Below are 23,181 nucleotides of genomic sequence, written 5' to 3'. Positions count from 1 at the left end.
AAGCTAAGATTCAATAGCAGAGCACACATGACACACATAGGAGACAGTTTCTGGAGCACCAGGACCTGGCAAACAGGGAACACTATAAGGAAACAGGGCACTATAAGACCTCTTCTTAATAAGGTTACTATTGTTAGGAGCAAAAGAAGTAACTAACTTTCCTAACACAGAGAAAAAGACACAGAAATTCAGACAAAATGAGTAGACATAGCAATATTTCCCAAATGAAAGAACAGGACAAAACCACAGCAAGAAACCAAAACAAAACAGATTTAAGTAATAGGACTAAAAGATAATTTAAAGTACTGATCATAAAAATACCTGCTGAACTTGAGAAAGGAGTGGAAGACATCAGTGAGACCATGAACAGATAAAAAAGAACCAATCACAGATCAAGAAAACAGTAAGTGAAACTAAAAATACACTTGATGGAATAAATAGCAGGCTGGATGAAGCAGAGAAATAATTTACAAACATGGAAGAGTAATGGAACATAAATAACCAAATATGAGCAAAGTAGAGGAAAGAGAATTATGCAAATTGAGAACAGTCTTAGGGAACTCTGTGACACCAAGCATAATAATATCTGCATTACAGGGATCTCACATGAGAGAGAAATAAGGGGGCAGAAAATTTATTTCAATAAATAATAGCTACAAACTTACCTTACCTGAGGAAAGAAACCCATCCAGATTCAGGAGGCAAAGAGATCCATGCATCCACCCAAAAAAATTCAACCCAAGTACATCCACATCAAAACATATAGTAAGTAAAATGTAATTTTAAAGATTTTTTAAAAATACACTACAAAAAGTAGTGAAAGGAAAAAAAATTTTAAAGCAGCTAAGGAAGAAAGTTACATTCAAAGGAAAACTCATAAGGCTATCAGGGGATTTTTCAGCAGAAACTTTGAGGCTATACTGATATTGTGACAAAACACAGTGGCAGGATACATTCAATGTGTCGGAAGGGAAAAATCAGCAACCAAGAATCTTCTACCCAGGAAGGCTATCCAGAATAAAAAGAGAGAGAAAGAGTTACTCAAATAAAAGCTAAAGGAGTTCAAGACCATTAAACCAGCACTACAATAAATATTAAAAGGGACTCCAGGTGAAAGGGAAGATAATAAATTGCAGTATGAAAAGTAAACAATAAAGTAATAAAAATAACTTTTACTGTAAAAACAAAAACAAAAAACAGTCAAGGGATTCATAAAATAAAAGGATGTAGTGGGAGACAAACCATAAGAGACTTGTGATCTCAGGAAACAAATGGAGGGTTGCTAGAGGGGAGGGGGGTGGGGGGATGGGGCAGCTGGGTGATGGACATTAGGGAGAGTATGTGTTGTGGTGAGTGCTGTGTATTGTGTAAGACTGATAAATCACAGACCCATACCCCTCAAATAAATAATATATTATATATTTAAAAAAAAAAAAAAAGACTCACTCAAGAAGAAATTGAAAATCTGGGGGGAGGAGGGAATGTATCCAGCACATAAAAACACTTAAAAACTCTCCCCTTGCCAGTAAAAGTATGCTTAACTAGTTATACCCATTTGTCATTTTGTTGAAGATTTGCATATTAACAACATCTACCCCCACCTCCCTCTCCAAGCAAACAAACAAAAATGTGGGGGGGGGGGGGATTCTTTGCTTTTAGGAACTCTATGCCCCAACCAAATACCAAGATTTTCTATAATGGCCATAGAAATACAAAAAGGTCCCTCCCCAAAGCATTCAGAAATTGAAATGGCAGAAAGTTATCTAAACATTCCATTGTGATTTATTCACAGATTGAGATTAAGATTTAGTGTTCTCAATTTTTAGTCACAGCATCACACCATATTACTATCTGTGGGGATGATTTTCACAATCACCACAACTTTGTTCTCTGCTTTTCCTTGTCTTCAGAGTGTTTTCTGACTTTTGATGGCAGTGTGGCTCACTGAAAACAATTGGTTTGCACCGCTTGGCCAAAGTCACCTGGCTTCTCCTGGCCTCCCTCTCCTCCCCTGGAAACCAGTAGCTGCTTGATGGGACTTAAAAGCAGTATAGGAGATCAGGTTAGCAAAAGTCTCTCCCTTGGCATGTTACATGGGCCTTCAGTGGTGATTTTAAAATTTCTCTTCTCTCTTCAGTGGTGATTTTAAAATTTCAAAATTTGCTGTCTGATGTATTTTACTTAATTCATGAGTGTATAAATTAAACATTGCATTAATGGGGAAAAAAAGGATGTAAAATATGACACAATACACCTGAAACATAGGAGAAGAGGAGTAAAGAATGGATTTAAACTTCGGTGACCATCAACTTCATATAGACTGCTATACACAGTTGTTAAACACACACCTAATGGTAACCACAAATCAGAAACAGGTAATACGTATGCAAAGAAAAAAGGGAAAGGGATCCAAGTGTATCACCAAAGAAGGCCAACAAACCATGAAATACAGCAACAGAAGGATCAGAGAAAATCTGTAGAAACAACCACAAAACGAGTAACAAAATGACAACAATACTATCAGTAATTATTTTGAACATGAATGAACTAAATGCTCCAAACAAAAGGCATACAGTGACATAGTGGATAAAAAATAAGAACCATCTACCAGCCACCTATAAAACACTCATTTCAGAATTAAACACACATGCAGATTGACACAGAGGAGATGAAGAAACATTTACCATGCAAATAGAGGCCAAAAGAAAGCCAGGGAGGCAATACTTGTATCCAACAATACAGACTTCAAAACAGAGTCTATAACAGGAGACAAAGAAGGACACTATATAATAATTAAGGGGACTATCCAACAAAGACATAACAATTGTAATATTTATGCACCCAAAAGGGAGTGCCCAAATACATAAAATAATTATGAACATAAAGGAAATAATCAATAGAAATAGGGGACTTCAATACCACACTGACATCAATGGACAGATAATCCAAAAATAAGGAAAGAGTGACTTTTAATGACCCACTGAAACAGATGAAATTAACATATTCAGAACATTCCATCCTAAAACAGAATACACAATCTTTTCAAGAGAACATGGAACATTCTTCAGAATAGATCACATATTAAGCTTTAAAACAAGCCTCAACAAACACAAAAAGATTGCAGTTATAATATGCATCTTTTCTCACAATACTATGGAACTGGTCATCAACCACAAGAAAAAAATCTGGCAAGACCACAAACACATAGAGATTAAATAACATGTTACACAACAATGAATGGGTCAACCAGGAAACAAAGAAATTAAAAAGTAGATGACAACTAAAGAAAATGAAAACACAATGCTCCAAAATCTTTAAGATGCAGCAAAAGCTGTTCTTAACAGGGAAGTTTCTGGTAATACAGGCCTACTTTAAGAAGCAAGAGAAATCTCAAAAAAACTTACCTTATACCTAAAGGACCTAGAAGAAGAACAAACAAAACCTAAATCTAGCAAAAGGAAATAAAGACAGGAGAAGAAATAAATACTATAGAAACTTTACAAAAATAAAATAAAATAAAATGCATCAAGGAAACCAGGAGCTGGTTCTTTAGAAAAAAATAAAATAAACAAAATAAACCTTTAGCAAGACTCACTGAAGATTAAAAACAAAACAAAAAGAATGACCCTAACAAAATTACTAATGAAAGAGAAATAATACCACAGAAATACAAGTAATTTTAAAAAGATTATAAAAACTGATATGCCAACAAATTGAACAACTTAGAACGAATCAATTCTTAGAAACATGTAACCTCCCAAAACTAAAGCAGGAATAGAAATTTTGAACTGACCAATCACCAGCAATGGAAGTCAACCATTATCAAAAAAAAAACTCCCAAATGGAAGTCCAGAACCAGATGGCTTCACAGGCAAATTCTACTTTATACCTATTCTTCTCAAAGTATTTCAAAAAAAACCCAAGAGGAAGGAATACTTCCAAATTCATTCTATGAGGCCATTATCACCCTGATACCAAAACTAGATATAAACACCACAAAAACAGTACAGAGCAGTATCTCTCATGAATATAGATGCAAAAATCCTCAAAATCCTAGCAAACAAAATCCAACAATGTATTTTTAAAAATCATACACCATTATCAGTGGGGTATATGTGTGGGATGCAAGAGCATTTCGATATTCAACACAGTACTGGAAGTCCTAGCCACAGATTTAGATCTAGGAATAAACTTAACTGAAGAGGTAAATGACCTGTACTCTGAAAAAACACTAGTGAAAGAAATTCAAGAGGACACAAAGAAATGGAAAGACATTCCGTGTACATGGATTGGAAGAATACTGTTAAAATATCTAGATTACCCAAAGCCATCTACAGATTTAATGCAATCCCTATCAAAATACCAACAGCATCTTTCACAGACCTAGAACAATCCTCAAATTCATATGGAACCCAAAAAGACCCCAAATAGTCAAAGCATCTTGAGAAACAAAACTGGAGGTATCACAATTCCAGACTTCAAGTTATATTGCAAAGTGGTGGTAATTAAAAAAGTATGGGGGCACTTGGCTGGCTCAACTGGTGGAGCATGTGATTCTTAATGTTGGGGTTATAAGTGTGAGCTCCATGCTGGGTGTACAAATTTCTTTAAAAAAAATTTTAAAAAGAAATAAAGGATTTAAAAAAAGTATGGTAGTGGCATAAAAACACATAGGTCAAAAAAAAAATAGGTCAATAAAATAGAACAAAATATCCAAAAATAAACCCGCAATTCCATGGTCAATTAATCTTTGACAAAGGAGGAATGAATATACAATGGGCAAAAGACAGTCTCTTCAACAAATGATGTTGGGAATGCTGAAGAATGAAACTGGACCACTTTCGCCATACACAAAAATTAACTCAAAATAGATAAAAGACCTAATTGTGAGATCTGAAACCACAAAAGTCCTTGAACAGAGTACAGGAAGTAATCTAACAGTGGCCATGGCAACACTATTCTACTTATATTTGCTGAGTTGAGGGACTACAGTAAAAAAAAAAGTTTCTACACAGAAGCAAACAACCAACAAACCTAAAAGCTCAGTTAACAGTCCACCTCTTGATTTCAGCTCAGGTCATGATCTCACAGTCCTGGGATGGAGGCCCAACTTGACTCTGGGCTGGGTGTGGAGCCTGCTTAATATTCTCTCTCCCCCTCTCCTCTCCCCTTCCTCAGTAAATAAAACAAAAAACCAGAAATCAACCTACAGAATGGGAGAAGATATTTGCAAAGGACATAACCAGTAGAAGAGTTAGTATCCAAAACACAGAAAGAACTTCTAAAATTCAACACCCAAAGAACGAATAACCCAATTAAAAAATGCAAAGACGTGAACACACATTTCTTCAAGGAAGACATACAGATGTCCAAGAGACACTTGAAAAGATGCTCAACATTATTCATCATCTGCAAAATGCAAATCAAAACCACAAGATATCACCTCACACCTGTCAGAATGGTTAAAATTAGTAACACAAGAAACATCAAGTGCTGACTAGGACGTAGAGAAAAAGAAGCCTCATGCACTGCTGGTGGGAATGCAAACTGGGGCAGACACTGTGGAAAACACTATGAAGGTTCCTCAAAAGTAAAACTAAAATTACACTATGATCCAGTTATCATACCACTGCTATTTACCTTTAAAAAAAAAAAAAAAAGAACACTAATTCAAAGGGATACATGCACCCCTATGTCTACCACAGCATTACTTACAATAGCCAAATTATGAAAGCAGTTGATGAACTGGTACACACACACACAAACACACACACACACACACACATACAGATATTAACCAGCCATAAAAAAGAATGAAATGATATTTTGCAAAAACATGGACAGAGCTAAAGAGTGAAATATATTTCTAAGTGACATATGTTAAAGAAAGGCAAATACCATATGATTTCACTCATAAGCGGAATGTAAAGGGTGCCTGGGTGGCTCGCTTGGTTAAAGCCTCAGTCTTTGGCTCAGGTCATGATCCCAGGGTCCTAGGATGGAGCCCCGCATTGGGCTCCCTCCTCAGCAGAGAGCCTGCTTCTCCCTCTCCCTCTGCCTGCTGCTCTGCCTCTTGTGCTCTCTCTCCACCTCTCTAGTAAACAAATAACATCTATAAAAAATAAATAAGTAGAATGTAAGAAACAAACAAGCAAAAAGAAAAAAGAGAAGGGCAAAACAAGAACAGACTCTTAACCATCAGAACAAACTGATGGTTACCTGAGAGGAGATGGGTTGGAGAATAAGTGAAACAGGTCATGGGTATTAAAGAGTACACTTGCGGGGCGCCTGGGTGGCTCAGTGGGTTAAACCCTCTGCCTTCAGCTCAGCTCATGATCTCAGGGTCCTGGGATCGAGCCCCACATCGGGCTCTCTGCTTAACAGGGAGCCTGCCTCCCCCTCTCTCTCTGCCTACTTGTGATCTCTGTCAAATAAATAAATAAAATCTTTAAAAAAAAATAATAATAATAAAATAGTAAAATTATACTTGTAATGAAAAAAATAGATTTAAAAAACCAAACAAAAAAAATATATATAGAAGTATAGAATTATTACTTTGTACACCTGAAGGTAATACGTCAATTATGCCTCAATTTAAAAACACAGACTAAACCAAACAAAATCAACACACACACACACACACACACACACACACACGCACGCATACCATGGAGTCTAAGTTGCTAAAATTGGACTTGCACTGATTTTCCAAGTGTCAAGAAAGCAACCCAACTCAACCACAAAAATCAGAGTTTACTTAAGACAAACACATATAAATCAATAAAACATTTCTAATTTATCCGATGTTACCACACTTATGCTGACTAATGCACATTAGCCAAACTAAAGAAGACAAACTGGAAATAGAAGGCCAACATGTTAATATACAATGATATACGCATTACTATCAAAAATTTGCAGTGCTTTTTTATTGGTGGGACAGCCCATTTTCTTCCATTAGATTTATATGGGCTGTCAGTTTATTATAATGTTTTGATGTGCACTGAACCGGTATCAAGGAACAAGTCCTCTTGGGCAGTGTTCTCCTAGCTCAGGAAACAAGTAACCTCACCAACTATAGAGAGGGGCTGTGAGAGACCTTGTTCAAATGTATCAGCAGAGGAACTCCCACTCCCAGCCCACTCCACCATGAATCTTAAGCAGCAAAAGCCCAAGTTTAGCTCGCTTTTCTTACAGTTGTCATTTTATTAATTCCGCTATGTTTAGGTTAACTCGCCACTCTGAGAGTTTAATTATTTGAAAAGAGAAATAAGACTGCTGGCAGGAATTTTTACTTTCTACCTAAGACCTGGGAATACATTTTTTAGATAGTAAAATAATTGAGTGGATCAATTTTGAGTGTATTTTACAATTTAACTGTCAGAGCTTTAGGCCACCAACGCCATTGTCACCTAAGTTTTCTTAAATCAGTAATTCTTTCAGAAACTGCTCACAAATCAATAGTTAGATAAGGACATAGGACTCTTGACCTCAGATTCTTGTTAGTACAATGGGGGCAAAAAGAGTTCTTTTCTGTGACTGAAGAACAGGTACTTTAATATACACCATGTTGTTTGAGAAGAAACTCCCTTGAGCTAACCTTAGACGCTAAAGATCTTACCATTCCACATAAGAATCTTTGCTCTTAATTCCTCTATGGTCATGGAACCCCTTGCTCAGCCACTGGCTGTGCGGAGTCAGAGAATAAACCTCCAGGATTTTGACAGCAATCTCGGAGTTTAAATGCTTCTTTCAAAGGTTTCAACCAGTTGGGTTTGGGGGGCTTTTTTTTAGCTGTCCACCTCACCTTCAGAAGTATCCTGTACCCCTAATTCCTGAACCTTTCCAAGATCCTGGGATTTCAACCAACATGCTTCTTTGGGACTGTTCCCACTTTCTTAGGACTGGTCAGTCTGATTGATTACCATTCTGTTCTTCTAACATTTTGTTGTCATCTTTTATCGACTCCAGCACCTCTTACATTCATTTTCCCTTGTGTAGTCTTTTTGGGTGGAAAAATGCAAGAGTGAAAATAATGCCATCTAAACAAGTATTTAACTAAAACCAAGACTAGCTACATTTCTTCACATTTCCCCATCTCAACTGAAGAACTGTGGACCCGTTCCATAGTGTAATGGTTCGCACTCTGGACTCTGAAGAACTGTGGACCAAACTTCAGAGGCAAAATCTCTCATTCCCTGTAATTTTATACTGGCTCAAAATTCTGAAAGACAGATCACACCATAAGGGTCATTTTTCCATCACTATCTTTCTTACTCAAGATTAACGAAGAAATAAAGATAACTCACAGCAACCTCTGTTGGTAAGATGGCAAAAGTTTGAGAAAGGAAAATCTTAATTTACAAAGGACAAAAGAGATTTGAAATGAAATTTCATACACAACCCATACTCACAGCGCAGACACTGTCCTAAAATAAACGAAATGACAAGACAGTGGAGATACCCAATTACAGCTTTTATTTGGGACAATGAGAGCTGCTCTTCCCCTACAGTAATGGTAAACATGCATAATTTCACCAAAGAGCAAAAGGCAAGAATTTTACAACATTTTATGCTTCCATTTCCTTTCCTTATTTGACCCTGAATAATTCAGGGGGATGAAATAACCTAGGGTCTTTTAGCACCATGCTCTAGGAAGTCTATTAGCAGTCAAGAGAATGCCCTTCGTTTAGGAAATGGCTCAGAAGTACCCATACCTAAACCCCTGTAATGCAAGGTTTCCAAGAACTTCCTGAAACACAACCCAAATAGAAGCATTCCTTAAGTTCAGGCATTGTAACAGTGACCAAAAAAACGCCCCGGAGTATTTCAAAATGGAGATTTAAGCAGTTGCTATTAGAATTGTATCACTCCTGTTACTAAAAGAAAACTGTATTCCCCATCTTCCATAAATAAGGCCTTTCTAGAAAATTCTTTTAAAGATTTTTGCAGTAACCACCTATCTCAGGCTCCCTCAGAGGATGCGAACATGCTAATAATGCTAATTTCCTTCACAGGAAGGAAAATTAAATGTAAAAAACACTGTATTTCGCTACACCTGGTAATTCAGCAGTTAGATTCTGAGGGCCAGATTCCATTGTGTCCCGTAATACCACCTACATAATGAGCTATGTTGTCACAAGATCTAGGATCCAATCCCTGTAGTTACATGATGCATACATAGAGAAAAGGTAGACTACAGAATGGGGAAGCATCTGGAGCTGTTTCAGGGTTTGTCTGGGTTTCAGATGGAACCACAGGCCTGATTACGTGAATCAAGGGTGATTAGAACTCTTCATGCTTCCTTTTTCCAAACGCCAACATTTAGGAAGATAACCATACACAAAGCAACTCGGGCCCTTGGGCTTTTGTGGTGTGTACAGCATGGTGGGGCAGAGAGATCTTTTCTGGAAAAATGGGCTTCTGTCCTTTGATTAGTAGCAACTGAACAGCCACCTCCAAATGATATGCTAAAAGAGGTCATCTCTCTTGAGCTACAAAGGTTATTTCATTTCAAGGTTTAACATCCTGTCACAACACACTGGCTTCAAGCCCAAGCCGTCTCAGCACCTTTTCCAGCACGTCTGTGGACCTTCGAAACTGCCCTCTTTCCACCCCTCCAGCCTCACCGCACGCTCAGTCATATAACTGGGTGTTAACACCTAAGTAACATGCCCCCTTTTCACCTCCCTGAGGCTCCCCTAATCCTCGCTACCCCCATTCCCTCTCTCTTTCCCCTACACGTCAGTGCATTTTGTAACTGTATAGGGCATATATTGGCCTTAACTTCAGAATCTCGCTCCCTTAAATCCATATACACCATTGAAAAGCTGGGATTAAATCCTGCCCCTCGGCCCACCTTCAACACTTCGTAACCAACACGGGGCCCTAAGAGATCCTCAGCTGGCGTTTACCCATGAATGGATAAAGTAAACAAAGTTTCGTCTAAAACTCCAATTCACGCATGCACGGAGTGCTTGAGAGAGAGCAAGAGGCAAACAGGCAGGAGAGACTCCGCAAAGGGCCACACTGGGGCTACTGTTGAAACTAAATGCCTCTTAGTCCCAGTCCAGGCTCTCCTTCCTCAGTCCAGCTCCGCCAGCCGGGCTCCCCCCACCCGCTCCGCCAACGCCTGCCGCGGCGGGGCAGCCCCGCTTCTATGCCGGCCTGTTCGAAGGGGCAGAGCCGCCCATCTCTGAAGGGCAAGCGAGCCCGGACCCGCGTCGGCGGGACAGAGCCGATGGAGTCGGCCCCGCCGTCCGCCGAGAGAAGGCGCCCGCGCGAAGGCACCACGAGGGGCAGGTGTCGCGGGCCGCCCTAGGCGGGCCGGGGAGGGAGCGGGAGGCCGGGCCGGGAACCGGGGGCGCGCCTGGCGCCGCATTACCTCTCCAAGGCCTGCAGGGTGTAGCTGATGAGCGGCCTCTCCAGGATGGGACAGAACTGCTTCGGGGTGGGGACGCCCATCCTCTCCCCGCTTCCCCCCGCCGGCAACACGGCAGCCACGCTGGGAGCGCGGCGCCCGGGCTCGACCCGGGCCTCGGCCGGGTGCAGCGGAGAAGCCGCGGCCGCCGCCTCCGCGACGCGGGAGTCGCCGGGACAAGGCCCCGGTGCGGCGGGCCTGGGCTCCATGGCGGCGAGCGGCGCGGCAGGCCTGGCTGGCCCTGGGCCAGAGCGCCCGGCGGGTGCTCGGGCCCGCGGCTGGGCCAGGGGGGAAAAGAGGGAAGAGCGGGTGAGCGGGGACGGCGCCCACGGACGGAGAGCGCAGGGAGCCGCGAGGGCCAGGCCGCGGCGTGTCCGAAGGGGACGGTCCAGCCGCCAAGCTCCTTCTGGCCGCGTCCGCGGCCTCTGCTCCGAGCCCAGCGCCCCCGGCAGGCCTGAGTTCCGCGCCTCCTCGCTCCTCTGGCGGGCCCCGCAGTCGCCTCAGGGGGAAGCCGCAGCCCTTGGTACACACCGGCGGGTCCCAGGAAACTTCACAGCTACGCGTAGGCTGTGGAGGTCGGGACGCCCTCCAGCCCCTCTCCCCTTAGAGACATTGGCATTCGAGTCACGGGATGGGACAGAGAAATTTCTACCTTTGCTTAAGCTCGTGAGGCTTCCTGAGTCCCCCTCAGGAAAGACAGGTGGATGGACAAATGTTATTAGGAACCTCATCTACTTAAAACCAGACTGCTGCAGGTCTCAAATTTGTCTGCAAACTGCAACTATCTGGGGAGGTCAGAAAGTGCTGACGCCTAGGTCCCACCATCAGGGACTGGGATTTAATTAGTCCGCGGCTTGGCCGGAGTGTTCGCCTGTTTTTCAAGATCCCCAGCTAATTCTAATGGGCAAAGCAATGATACCAATAATGGGCAAAGCAATGATACCAATGATACCAATAATCGCTGAACAAGCCCACACACATAGGCTCATTTAATCCCCAGGAGAACCCTACTATTACTGGGGTTTTGTTTGTTTTGGTTTTTTTACAGAGAAAGATAAAGGTGGTAGTATTGAAATAACTTGTGTAAAATTGCACACCTAATGGCAGAGCTGCCTTCAGGCCCTTGCACGCGGAGTTCAGGGATTCCAGGCCTGGAGCATATATGCCCTTGTTGAGTTCTGTCCTTGCTGGTCGTGTTTACCAGAGAAATCGAGTTGAGTATTTGCAATGTCAGAGCCCATTGTTTTAGGTCCCTGGAATGTAAACTCCATGAGAGTAGGATACTTAATTTTTTGGTTTGAGTTTTGTGCTCAGCTCCTGGAATTAAAAATAAAGTTTAATAAGTATGTATTGAATGAGCGGATTGAGTCAGTTTATCATGATTGAAATATATTTATTTTTAAATATTTGCTAATTTAATCTTCACCTATAAATAGTTAATGTAAGGTTGTTTTAAAAAAAAAAGGAATCTTAAGTGCTGAAAATATTATCAGGTTGTAATATTCCAACACAGTATTTTTAACCCGTTTCCCCCAGTTTAAATTAAAATATAATTTTTCTTTTATTTATCAGTGACCGAACATGGGTTTTTTTTTTTTTTTTAAAGATTTTATTTATTTATTTGACAGAGAGAGAGATCACAAGTAGGCAGAGAGAGGCAGGGAGAGGGGGAAGCAGGCTCCCCGCTGAGCAGAGAGCCCAATGCTGGGCTTGATCCCAAGACCCTGGGATCATGACCTGAGCAGAAAGCAGAGGCTCAACCCACTGAGCCACCCAGGCGCCCCTGAACATGTTTTTAATACATTCAGTACACTTGTATTTTCAGCACACAAGTTTCAATATAGAAGTACTTTCAATAAAAAGTAACAAGAAAGTACTTTTATTATAATTAGTGTTTAGCTCCATTATAATTGCAGTTTATCATAGCACTGACTCTTAGCTGGAAAATAAGCTTCATAATACACTTAACTTGGTAGCACCACCACCACCCCTGTGTCTGGCTTATACTAGACACTCAAGGCCTGTTGAAAAACTGAATGGGTAAATGAATAAAGGAATCTATACAGAGGAGGAAATGCAAATCAAACAATTGTTTCTATTAATATTAATTTTAGCTTCCCTTCTTAATCTAATAGTGTTAAAAACTATTTTTCACTTTTTAAAGATTCCTTTATTTATTGGAGAAAGAGAGAGAGAGAGAAATCACAGAGGGAGAAAGGGAGAAGCAAACTCCCGGCTGAGCAGGGAGCCCAATGTGGGGCTCCATCACAGAACCCTGGGATTATGACCTGAGCCGAAGGCAGACACCTAACCCAATGAGCCATCCAGGCATCCCTATTTTTCCTTAATCTTCAGCAAAAAAAAAAAAAAAAAAAGCAAGCATAGTAATAAAAGTCTTATATCAATTGCTATGTATTATAAATAATTAAATCTTTACAAATTTTTGGAAGAATCATGTTTTATTAATTTAGCTTTGTTTTAGAGAAATATATAAATTTTGCTCTGTTCACTATGAATTTTAGAGCTTTTATACTGTATGTTAACAGTATTTAACAGACTAGTATTGAAAATAGTATCACAGTATCAGAAGCAACATTTTCTTTTAAAAAGATTTTATTTATTTATTTGTCAGAGAGAAATCACAAGTAGATGGAGAGGCAGGCAGAGAGAGAGAGAGAGGGAAGCAGGCTCCCCGCTGAGCAGAGAGCCCGATGCGGGACTCTATCCCAGGACCCTGAGATCATGATCTGAGCCGAAGGCAGCGGCTTAACCCACTGAGCCACCCAGGCGCCCCCAGAAGCAACATTTTTTCCTCTATCTTTTTATACAGATATAAAAAATTAGTTCCTTATTATGCATACTTTGGGTTAAAAAAAAAAAGGTAGTTTCCATGTAGTCCTATATACCAGGTTGTAATAGCCACATTATGAAATTACCTTCTCTGCAACAAGTAGCTAAAAGTGCCTACCTTGGAAAATAAAAACCTCTGTGACCCATTGGTAATACCACTTTACAGTAAACAATGGTCAGCTGGTAAGTTTAGAGAAAATAAACCCCAACCATATCACAATGCAGAGCACAGAAAGGGGAAAATTCTTCTAGTCGTTTTCGGTCTGGGTGTCTATGGTAGTTAAAATAATGCTTTCCCAAACTTGCCCATGTTCTAAACCCTGAAACCTGTGAATATGTTACCCAACCTTATAAAAGGAACATTCCAGCTGTAATTAAATGAAAGCCCTTCAGATGTGGAGTGTATCCTGGGTGATCAGGTGTGCCCAATATAATTACAAGTGTCCTTAAAGAGAGTGATCAGAATCCGAGAAACAAGTGTGAGGACTGAATTGAACTGTAGGTCACAGTAATAGGGAGTGTAGGAAGCTATGAGCCAAGGATTCCAGGAGCTTCTAGAAACTGGGTAGAGCAAGGAACCAAATTCTTCAAGAAATTCCAGAAAAACGTAGCCCTGCCACCCCATTTTTGAGATGGCTCACATCTACAACACTTAGATAATAAACTCGTTTGTTTTAAGCCACTATATTTGTGATTTGTTAAAACAAACACAGGAAACTAATACAGTTTTATACTCAGGAAAACCTTCAAACTTCTAACTTGATGCTAATCTTCAAATGAAGTTATACATGGTAGAAATAAAGTGATGGACAAGAAAGAAAACACTGTCCATTTGACTTCACTTATGTCCCATAACTACACTCTCAGTACACTATGATTTTTAACATACTCTTTAACTATCCTGTGAATAATAAAATATGTTTCAATGTACTACAAATATTCAAAGCATAGCTTTGTTAAATGTGTACCACAATTTTATAAACTCACCTTAAAATGTCTTCATTTTTTTTAATGTGTATAGAAGTGCCCATTGGATGAAAGTGGCTCTCATCTTCATATCTGAAAGGCCTAAAACTTCCCCTTGTTGTTTGTTTCTTTAGCAGTGTATCCTGGAAGAGTATCTCAGGGACATTATTATGATTACTACTAAATTTTAGATTAGATTGAGTTTATTTTTTTTTAGTGTTAATCCAAGCATAATTATCACTGCCAATCATTCCCCCTCCCTATCCATACTTAGCATTTTAAAAGCATTTCTAGAGGTTAGTTGGGCTGTTGCTCACAAAGGCTAATGAACAGCTTAATGGTTTACCCTTTAACTGCTGAAATAGGAGCCAAACAGGATGTATTACTGCTCTACCATGGGCCAGTCCCAGTATTTCCATCAGTCTATGAATCCCAGTTCCTGTTTTGCCATTTTGTCTTATGTTGTAGTCTATTAACCTCTGACCTTTAACTCATTTTTATACATTAAAAAAAATGATGCTCCACAATGAGGCCTTTCTGTGGATAATTCAAACTAAACACCATACGACAACAAGAATACCAGCTTTCATTTTCTCACAAAGCAAATTTTCAGCTGTCTCCACTGTCTACTTTGTTTTTCCTATTATAGCTAAGAAAGGAAACTGATAAATAGTCTTAGGACTGAACGATAAACTTAATATCATTAATGCTACCAAAGTTTAACTTGACATAAGAATCATTTCAAGACATTTGTTAACATATATAGTATTTGTTATGTATTTTATATAATATCATTTACGTATTATAGATCATATAATAATCTTAGAAAATGTATTATTGGCACTCTCTGACAGAAATTTTGATACAATCGATCTGGAGTAGGCCCAGAAATCTGCTTTTCGTAAATTCTCCCTTAGGTGAGTCTATGTAAATATTGACTAGACCTACAGTTAAGGAGTGCTTGGGTGGCTCAGTTGGTTAAATATCTGACTTTGGCTCAAGTCATGACCTCAGGGTCCTGGGTGGGAGCCCTGAGTGGAGCCCCAGGTCAGGGTCTCTGCTATCCCTCTCCCTCTCTCCCTACTCCTTTGTGCACATGTGTGCTCTCTTGATAAATAAAATCTTTAAAAATAAATAAATAAAAATAAACCCAGATTTTTACAAAATTACACCCCAATTTGCTTTATATTCAATGCATTTAATTTCAAGACCTAAAGCAAGGACATATAATACATTAAACATGCCAAATAAAACTTGCTTAAGAAATCCATTAAAACAGTAGTGTTTTATTTCCTTGTTAATTTATAAGGAGAAAAACACCAGGGAAAAATATTTAAGTGTAGGGGGGAGAATGATGTTAGAGAAATGGAGAACGGAATTATCTGCCTCATATTTCTACGGAACTGTCATTTAAAAACAAATTACCTCTGAGAGCTACCAAAGGCCATACCTTTGACCACAACTTAAGCAGAATTGAAATTGTTGCCTGGAATTCTGCTTCTGGACACAGAACTAAAGGGTACAATTCTATTGTTGGGTGCCACATAACTTCAGAAACTAAAAGAGGGGAATGATCTCTACACATAAGGAATGTGGGAGGGGAGATATCTTTGAAAAGTTTGTTTAGAAAACAAATGACTAGTCTAGAATTGGTTGTGACTACTTTTCATAATCTGTGGAAGGGAAGAATAATCAGAATCATCAAAGAAGAGCAAAAGCTAGAAAAGGAGGATTTGCTTTTATACAGGAGAGACATTAACAGCAGCTATCCTTATACATTTTAACTGCAACTCATTACTAAAATAATTTTATCTTTTAAGATTTTACTTATTTATTTGTCAGAGAGAGAGAGAGAGCACAAACAGAGAGAGTGGCAGGCAAGGGAGAAGCAGACTCCCTGCTGAGCAAAGAGCCCCAATGTGAGGCTCCATCCCAGGACCCTGGGATCATAACCTGAGTCAAAGGCAGATGTGTAACTGATGGAGCCACCCAGGTATCCCCAAAATATTTTTTTAATAAGTTTAATACTTCCAGAAAATTCTATTAATACTATCTTCTGAGGAGTAAGAATTTGGACATGGCATTATGACCATAACCACCACCACCCTGAAAAAGCACAGAATAAGGACAGGAGATGAGCTGTCTGATAGAGTCTGAATGTGGGACATCATTGCCTAATAATCCCTTAACCACGGGGATACCAAATCTTAAGCACATCAAAAGAGACTATGGTCAGGTGAAGAGAGAGACCAGTGGGATAGCCAGGTTAAGGGAGAGAAGGAAGACAAAAAAAAAAAAAAAAAAAAATTAAAAAATGCCACTTCATTGCTCTCTAGCTTGGGGTACTTACTGGGCTAGTGACAAGGAAGAAGGTGAGAAGGTGAAGGAGAAGAAGGAAAAAAGAGAAAAAAGATGAAGAGAAGAAGAAGCAGAGGAGGAGGAGGATAAGAAGGATGCAGAGTTTGGGCAGATGCTGGAAATTCTTGTTAGAACAATAACCTAGACAGGCTTAGACAAGAAGCACTTAGTGGTGACAGAGAGAAAATGTTTCATGTAGAAATAACTTGCGGCAGATCACAAAGGGGGAGAAATTAGGTCATTCTGTTGTTTATATTGTATGTGAATAGAAATAATTTAAATAGAAAAATTAAGTATTTCCATTTGTGACCATGGCTACTGCTAATTGGTTTAAGACAGAAGTGAAAGAATGAATGAATAAATGGAAGAATGTTAAATGTGCTAGTGGATATAAACCTAAATGCATAAAGACCAATTTTCACTTAGTCTTCAGAAACATTTGAATGCTTAAAACTATTCCCAAATGAAAAAAAATTTCAATTTAAAATTTGCACTCATTCTTCTCACCCCAACTTCATATTTCTTCTCGCTCTTCTATCATTCATTTCTTAAAAGACCTCAAGACCTTGACAAAAGATTAAAAGGAAAAACACTTCCCCTTTTGTCAAATCTTTCCTTAGCAATTAATCTCTCCTAACTTCATAAAAACCCATGATTATTATTAACTGCTATAGTACAATAACAAAAATATGCACAAACTAGCCAACACTGGTCCTGGGCAAATGTTCACATTTCTGTTATGTATGTCGTTGGCCCTCCTGGCATCTTGCCTTCCTGATCCCTTTCCCTTTCTCCCCACTATCTCCTGAACTGGGTATCTCACCGTCAGTTCTGCTGACCAGTAGTTCATCTGTGACTTTACCTGTGGGCCCAACCCTGCCAGTCCTGACCCGGACTAGCAGCGCCATCCTGTGGGAAGGTTCCATTCTGAATTTATCTTATTGCCTGGAAGAACTGCCTTACTGTTCATGGGGTGTATCCACCTTCTGGCAACTTTCTTCTTGCTTAGAATTCCCCATCCTGGCACCTGGGTGGCTCAGATGGTTAGGTGTCTACCTTCGGCTCAGGTCATGATTTCCAGGTCCTGGAATGAGCCCCACATCAGGCTCCCGGCTGGCTCAGCAGGGAGCCTGCTTCTCCCTCTCCCTCTGCCTCTCTCCCTTTGTGTGTGCTCTTTGTCTCTCTCTTCTCAAATGAATAAATAAAATCTTTAAAAACATATATACAATTTCCCATCTCTTTGGTATAAGGTGAAACAGGACCCCAAATTGAATGGAAAGTCTCAAGTCACCAAAAGGCTAATTTCCAATTAATTGGCTGGATAACTTCTCCAAAAAAATTAATCACATAAAAACAGATGCCACCACAGGGTCAAGCCTACGAATTCTGATGCCTGGGTTTCCTTGGGATGTTCTATAAACTGGCCTTAATTTATCTCCCATAGCCACTGGCGGCTGCTGCTAAGATCAAGGATTGTTCGAGTTGTGACACTAAGGCCATTCTACCCAACTAAACCTGGAACTCAAAGTGATGAAAATCTCATCTTCTCATTTATCTTGGGAAATGACAACTAGTAAAAGTTGAGACATTCCGATTTTAGTAAATATCAGAATCATAATCTAAAAACATGATATTTGGGGCACCTGGGGGACTTAGTCTGCTGAGCATCCAGCTCTTGGTTTCAGCTCTAGTCATGATCTCATGGGTTGGGGGATTGAGCCCCATGTTGGGCTCCATGCTCAGCAGGAAGTCTGCTTAAAGAGTCCAGCCTTTTGCCCTTCCCTCACTCATGTGCATGTATGTGCTCTCCCTCTCTCTCTCCTGCTCAGAGATAAATACTTAAAAAATAAAAATAAATAAAAATAAAAACATCTTCTTTTAACTCCGGAAACTTCCAAGGCCTAGAAAAAATAACAAGAACTCAAGGAACAAACTTTACGCATGAGGTCAGTGCGAGTCTAATCTTAAAGATTATCCACTTACTAGTCTTTATTTTCAATGGATGGTCAAAGATAAGTGTGCTATGTAATTGCTAAATCAGATTAAATTCTGGAGAACAAGAACTATATTATTTTAGAACTTTCTTTCCAGTTGTCTACTGCTTTACAACAAACCATTCCTAAACTCAGAGTCTTAAAATAACCATTATATCGCTCTCAATTCTGTAAATCAGGAATCTGGCTTGGGTTGAATTAAGACAGCTCATCTCCCTCTCCTTTGGGGTTGACCGGGGAAGTTCAACTGAGGCTGTGGAAGGATCCAAAAATGGATTCATTCATAGGTTTGGGGCCTTGGCGCTGGGCTACTGGCTGGGGCATCTCAGTTCCCTTCATGTGATCTTTCTCTAACATGATAACCCTTGCCTTCTGTACATAGCAAATGGGTTCTAAGAAATCAAAAGTATATTGCACTAGGCCTCTTAGATTCTATGTCCAGGACTGGCAGAGAATTACTTCTTTCTCATTCTTTTGGTCAAAAGAAGTCACAAGACCAGCCCAAAAATCCAACAAAAGGGGAAATGGCTCTATACCTTGATGCAAAGAATAGCATACACAGGGAAAGGAGGAATTAGTAATGATCATCTTTGCAGACAACCTTCTAAAGGCAGCAGTCACCCATTACGGGGATTCATATGTCTTTAGATCAGGGTAACATCTACTCAAATTTACAGACTCCATAGATTCCTGGCCACAACAGAGCAGAGGACTCTAAGGGTAATTTCTAAGAGAGAAAAGGGTCAAAGAAATGCAGGGTGATTCCAATGGCCTTATCTCCTCTTTGGAATTTGTTCCTACTGATTTTACTATAAGCTACCAATAACTGTCCAAAACCATCCTTTCTACCATCCTAAAAGTCAAAACTAGGGCTACAGTGTTAGTCAAGTGAACATGTGCCAAAGAAATCATTTCTACTACTAAATGAAGTCCCTATTGTTACACATACCAAGTGATAGTCCAAAAACTGATTTCCAAGATCTGACAACTTTGGGTCTCTCTCATAAGAGAAGCTTTCCTCAGAATCCTACTGTGTCAGCTAGCACTTTATTATAGGGCAAATGGTGGTGGTGACAGTTTTTCATTATTTTTATTTACTTTCACTTTTTAAATTTTAATCACAAGTGCTAAATTCAACTTTAATCAGTTAAAACTATTTCAAATGGTGTTAATGGTGTTCTTAATTTAGAATCCAATAAAACTAAAAATATGAGGAAGTACTTGCAATAACAGAGATGACAAACACAATTCTTTGGAAGTCTATGAACAATTTGGAAAGCGACTTTCTTTACTCCCAAACTGAAAACTGTAAGCTCTATTACAATCTGTTGTGACCATTTATTCTTAAAAAAAAAAAAAAAGTCATTTCTACAAAATGATATGGGTTTTCATTTTCTTCAGCTATAGTTAGAGGTTCAGTCAACCAGGAATTTCTAAATATTAAACCTACACTATCTTGGAAAGAGGGCCAAAGCATCTAATATATATTACAGATGCACAAACTTGATTCATTGGAATGACTCCCTGGTTTTCAACTTTTTATAAACAACACCCTGGTGGTAACACTTGGAGAAAAATAATGCACGTGCCTAATTTTTTTCATATGGACAGGGGATCCTATTTCAGCTACCTTGTTTTTCTGAATTAGACCTCTCTTTTCAAATCATATATGCCACATTTGAACTGTGAATTGCTTCTTCATATTTTAGGACTAGAACTGGATTCAGCAGTTCTGAGAGCCTGGTCCCCAGTTCCAAATTTTCTGAAGAGTAAGTGGCAAGTTTATGAGTAAATGTGTCAGGCCAGGAAACAGTGGAAGAAACGGTCAACAGATGGGGAAAATCAGATGGTGTCAGAGAGGGAGGATGACTTTGACTTTGGCCCTATTCAAACTTCTGATCCTACTCCATGTGGAACCAGAGACCCCCATCGTAATAACGGCAGCTAAGGCAACAGCAGCTGATGAGCTAGAAACTTGGGAGGTAAAAAACAGTTCCACGTCCTTCCTGGCAAAAATATGGATAAGGAGTTCTCAGAGAGGCTATACATTGAAATCATCTGTTGGACTTTTACAGGTGCAAATGCTGAATGGGATTCTGAAGGGACAGCTTAAAAGTTCTAATTACGAGCACCTCTGTTGGCTGTCACTGTACTAGATTATACACAAAGGTAGAAAACCTGATTCGCTTGCGTGGTGGATTGACCACAGAATCAAGGGAGAGGTCCACTTTTTCTCTGTGGTTCCATAACCTTGTTGAGTAATTATAGCTAATTATAGGTATTGCCTGCAAAGGACAGTTTTATGTGTTTATATCAATAATTCTTTCAGATCTCACAACTGTGTGTGTGAAACGAAGTTGATCATTGCTGCCTTTTTGCTGATGGGGAGCCTGACATTAGTGACTTGACAAAAGATGTGGTGGGCTGTGATGCTAGGGCTGTGTAAACTATGCAGACCTCCAAGAAGAGGTCAAGGTTTTCAGGTTGTTCTCAGTACTTTTCATAGTGAAGTTCAGTTCTTTACTACCAATCTTGACCAAATTTTACAATAAACTGTTCTTCAGTGAATGATAAGCAATATCTCCTACAGCACACACTCATAAAATTTGATGAGCTAAGTTTTTAAGCTTAGAAGCATAGAAAGCATTGAAAAGTATAAGATGCCTTAGAAATCAAGATTTCTTTTCATTGTGAATGATGGCCCTTACATCATCATTCCAGAACATAAATTAAATTTTTTTCTCCAAATATTACTACTTCCCCATTTTCTTACCTGACTTCAACATTTTCTATTATTTCTAAATCTTCATTTCAAAAATTGTCTGACATAAGCCACCATAACTCTTCTTGAATAGAAGTGTATTACAAATAAATTGAAATTGAGCTCCACGTTCATGATGAAATATTGTCCCAAATTTCACAGTGACTCAATTTTTAATGGCCTTTGTTGTTCAATTTGAAAAAAGTTTTTTAAAAGTCTTAAACATGTTCAATTGTTTTTTTTTTTTTTTTTCAAACATCCCTGGTATAACACAGAGACATCAGTACCCTTTACAAAAACAATACTTTCATTTCCTAGCTTGTCCTAGCATAATACCCAGGGACCAAAGCCACCGTGTTGCAAAATTTCAGGAGACACAAGGCCTAGGAAATACACTGCACATTTTGCGTCCTAAAGTGGGGTAATGCAGTGGTACAGACAAAAACTTTCATTTATTATTCTATTGCTTGTTAACTAATTTTAGAAGGCTGCAAGAGTTTTTGTGTGTGTATATTAGGTTTGGGATTTTATAAAACTGATTTTATACGCCTAAATCACATGTTTTAAATCCCTCAAAGAAAGGATGAATTGAAATTTGCTTATTTTTTCCTGGTAAAAACTATTCACTGAGCTAATATCTAAAAAATTGCATTGTACCCTAGGTTGGAAGTGGAAAATTGTTTTCTGTGAAGGAAGATTGTGTTCAAATTATTAAAAAGTAATTAAAATGGAGCTCCACTAAGGAGTTTGTTGTGGGAGAGAAAGTGATCTCTCCTTCATGAATGATAGCTAAATATTTTCATAACGTAGCATAGTTATTGCAACAGCACAAATTATATTAATAGCTAGTTGGACATTGAAATAAAATGTTGCTGGTTCAAACGTTCCCCTTTTAATTAAGTTTGTCCCATGAATGGAATAAAATCTAACAATTTCTCCTTTTTGTGATTCTGGGACGGAGATCCATTCATTCAAAATTTTCTTGCTTATAATCATTAGCATTCAAACTCTTCTGTTGTCATGTTATCAACAAGCTGAGAAGCACAACTGAGACACAAACTAGCAGAACTGAACATAAAAACCTTGTATAAGGGTGCCTGGGTGGCTGAGTGGGTTAAGCCTCTGCCTTCGGCTCGGGTCGTGATCCCAGGGTCCTGGGACAGAGCCCTGTATGGACTCTCTGCTCTGCAGGGAGCCTGCTTCCCCTTCTCTCTCTGCCTGCCTCTTTGTCTACTTGTGATCTCTCTCTCTCTCTCTGTCAAATAAATAAAATCTTAAAAACAAAACAAAACAAACAAACTTGTATCTCTTGAGTGTTTGATAGAGGCGTTTATGACCAGAGTCTGAAGATCAAGGTTTTTTTTAGATTGCTGATTATTCACTCATAATCTAAAAGATGCCTAGGACTCAATACAATACCTTGTCCATTGTACCACTCACCCATGCTGACTGCCTCCTTTTAATACTTGTTTATAATCATCTATTATAAATAAGGACCTCCAAAGAAAGGTATGCATACCCTCAAAGTTGTGCAAAATCATCCATTAGGCACCAGAAAGTAAATACTAAAGCTTCTGTTTGCATTTGCTTTCATTTTCATCTTTTGTAAATTTTATTTTTTGTGAGTTTTGCAATGTAGTAACATTAGTATAACAGCAGTTGTATCTTAGCTAAAAATGTGTTACATGTATATATTGCTAGTGCATGCTCAAAATTTTTTAGTGATAGAGGTACTCGTCCAACAAAATTTAAAGCCAGTGGTCGGTAGTTCTGTACTCATTTTAACACTTATGTAATGACTGGATCTTTCTGGGCCCCGACCTTCTTTATGA

General features: G+C 39.2%; 1 protein-coding gene across 1 annotated transcript in view; it reads right to left on the bottom strand.

Annotated features, from left to right (window-relative positions):
- CRPPA (CDP-L-ribitol pyrophosphorylase A) overlaps nt 1-10,714 on the bottom strand; it is a 313,919-nt gene extending 303,205 nt beyond the window's left edge. Inside the window, exon 1 of the mRNA XM_059396757.1 lies at nt 10,385-10,714. Within this exon, the coding sequence (XP_059252740.1) occupies nt 10,385-10,629 (245 nt within the window). The 5' untranslated portion in view covers nt 10,630-10,714. The remainder of the gene's footprint in view (nt 1-10,384) is intronic.
- Nucleotides 10,715-23,181: the final 12,467 nt, after the last annotated feature.

The sequence above is a fragment of the Mustela nigripes genome, chromosome 4 (genome assembly GCF_022355385.1).
Source record: "Mustela nigripes isolate SB6536 chromosome 4, MUSNIG.SB6536, whole genome shotgun sequence".
Classification (NCBI taxonomy): Eukaryota; Metazoa; Chordata; class Mammalia; order Carnivora; family Mustelidae; genus Mustela; species Mustela nigripes.
The sequence above is the reverse complement of the archived record's forward strand: the minus strand, read 5'-3'. Positions and strand labels throughout refer to the sequence as shown.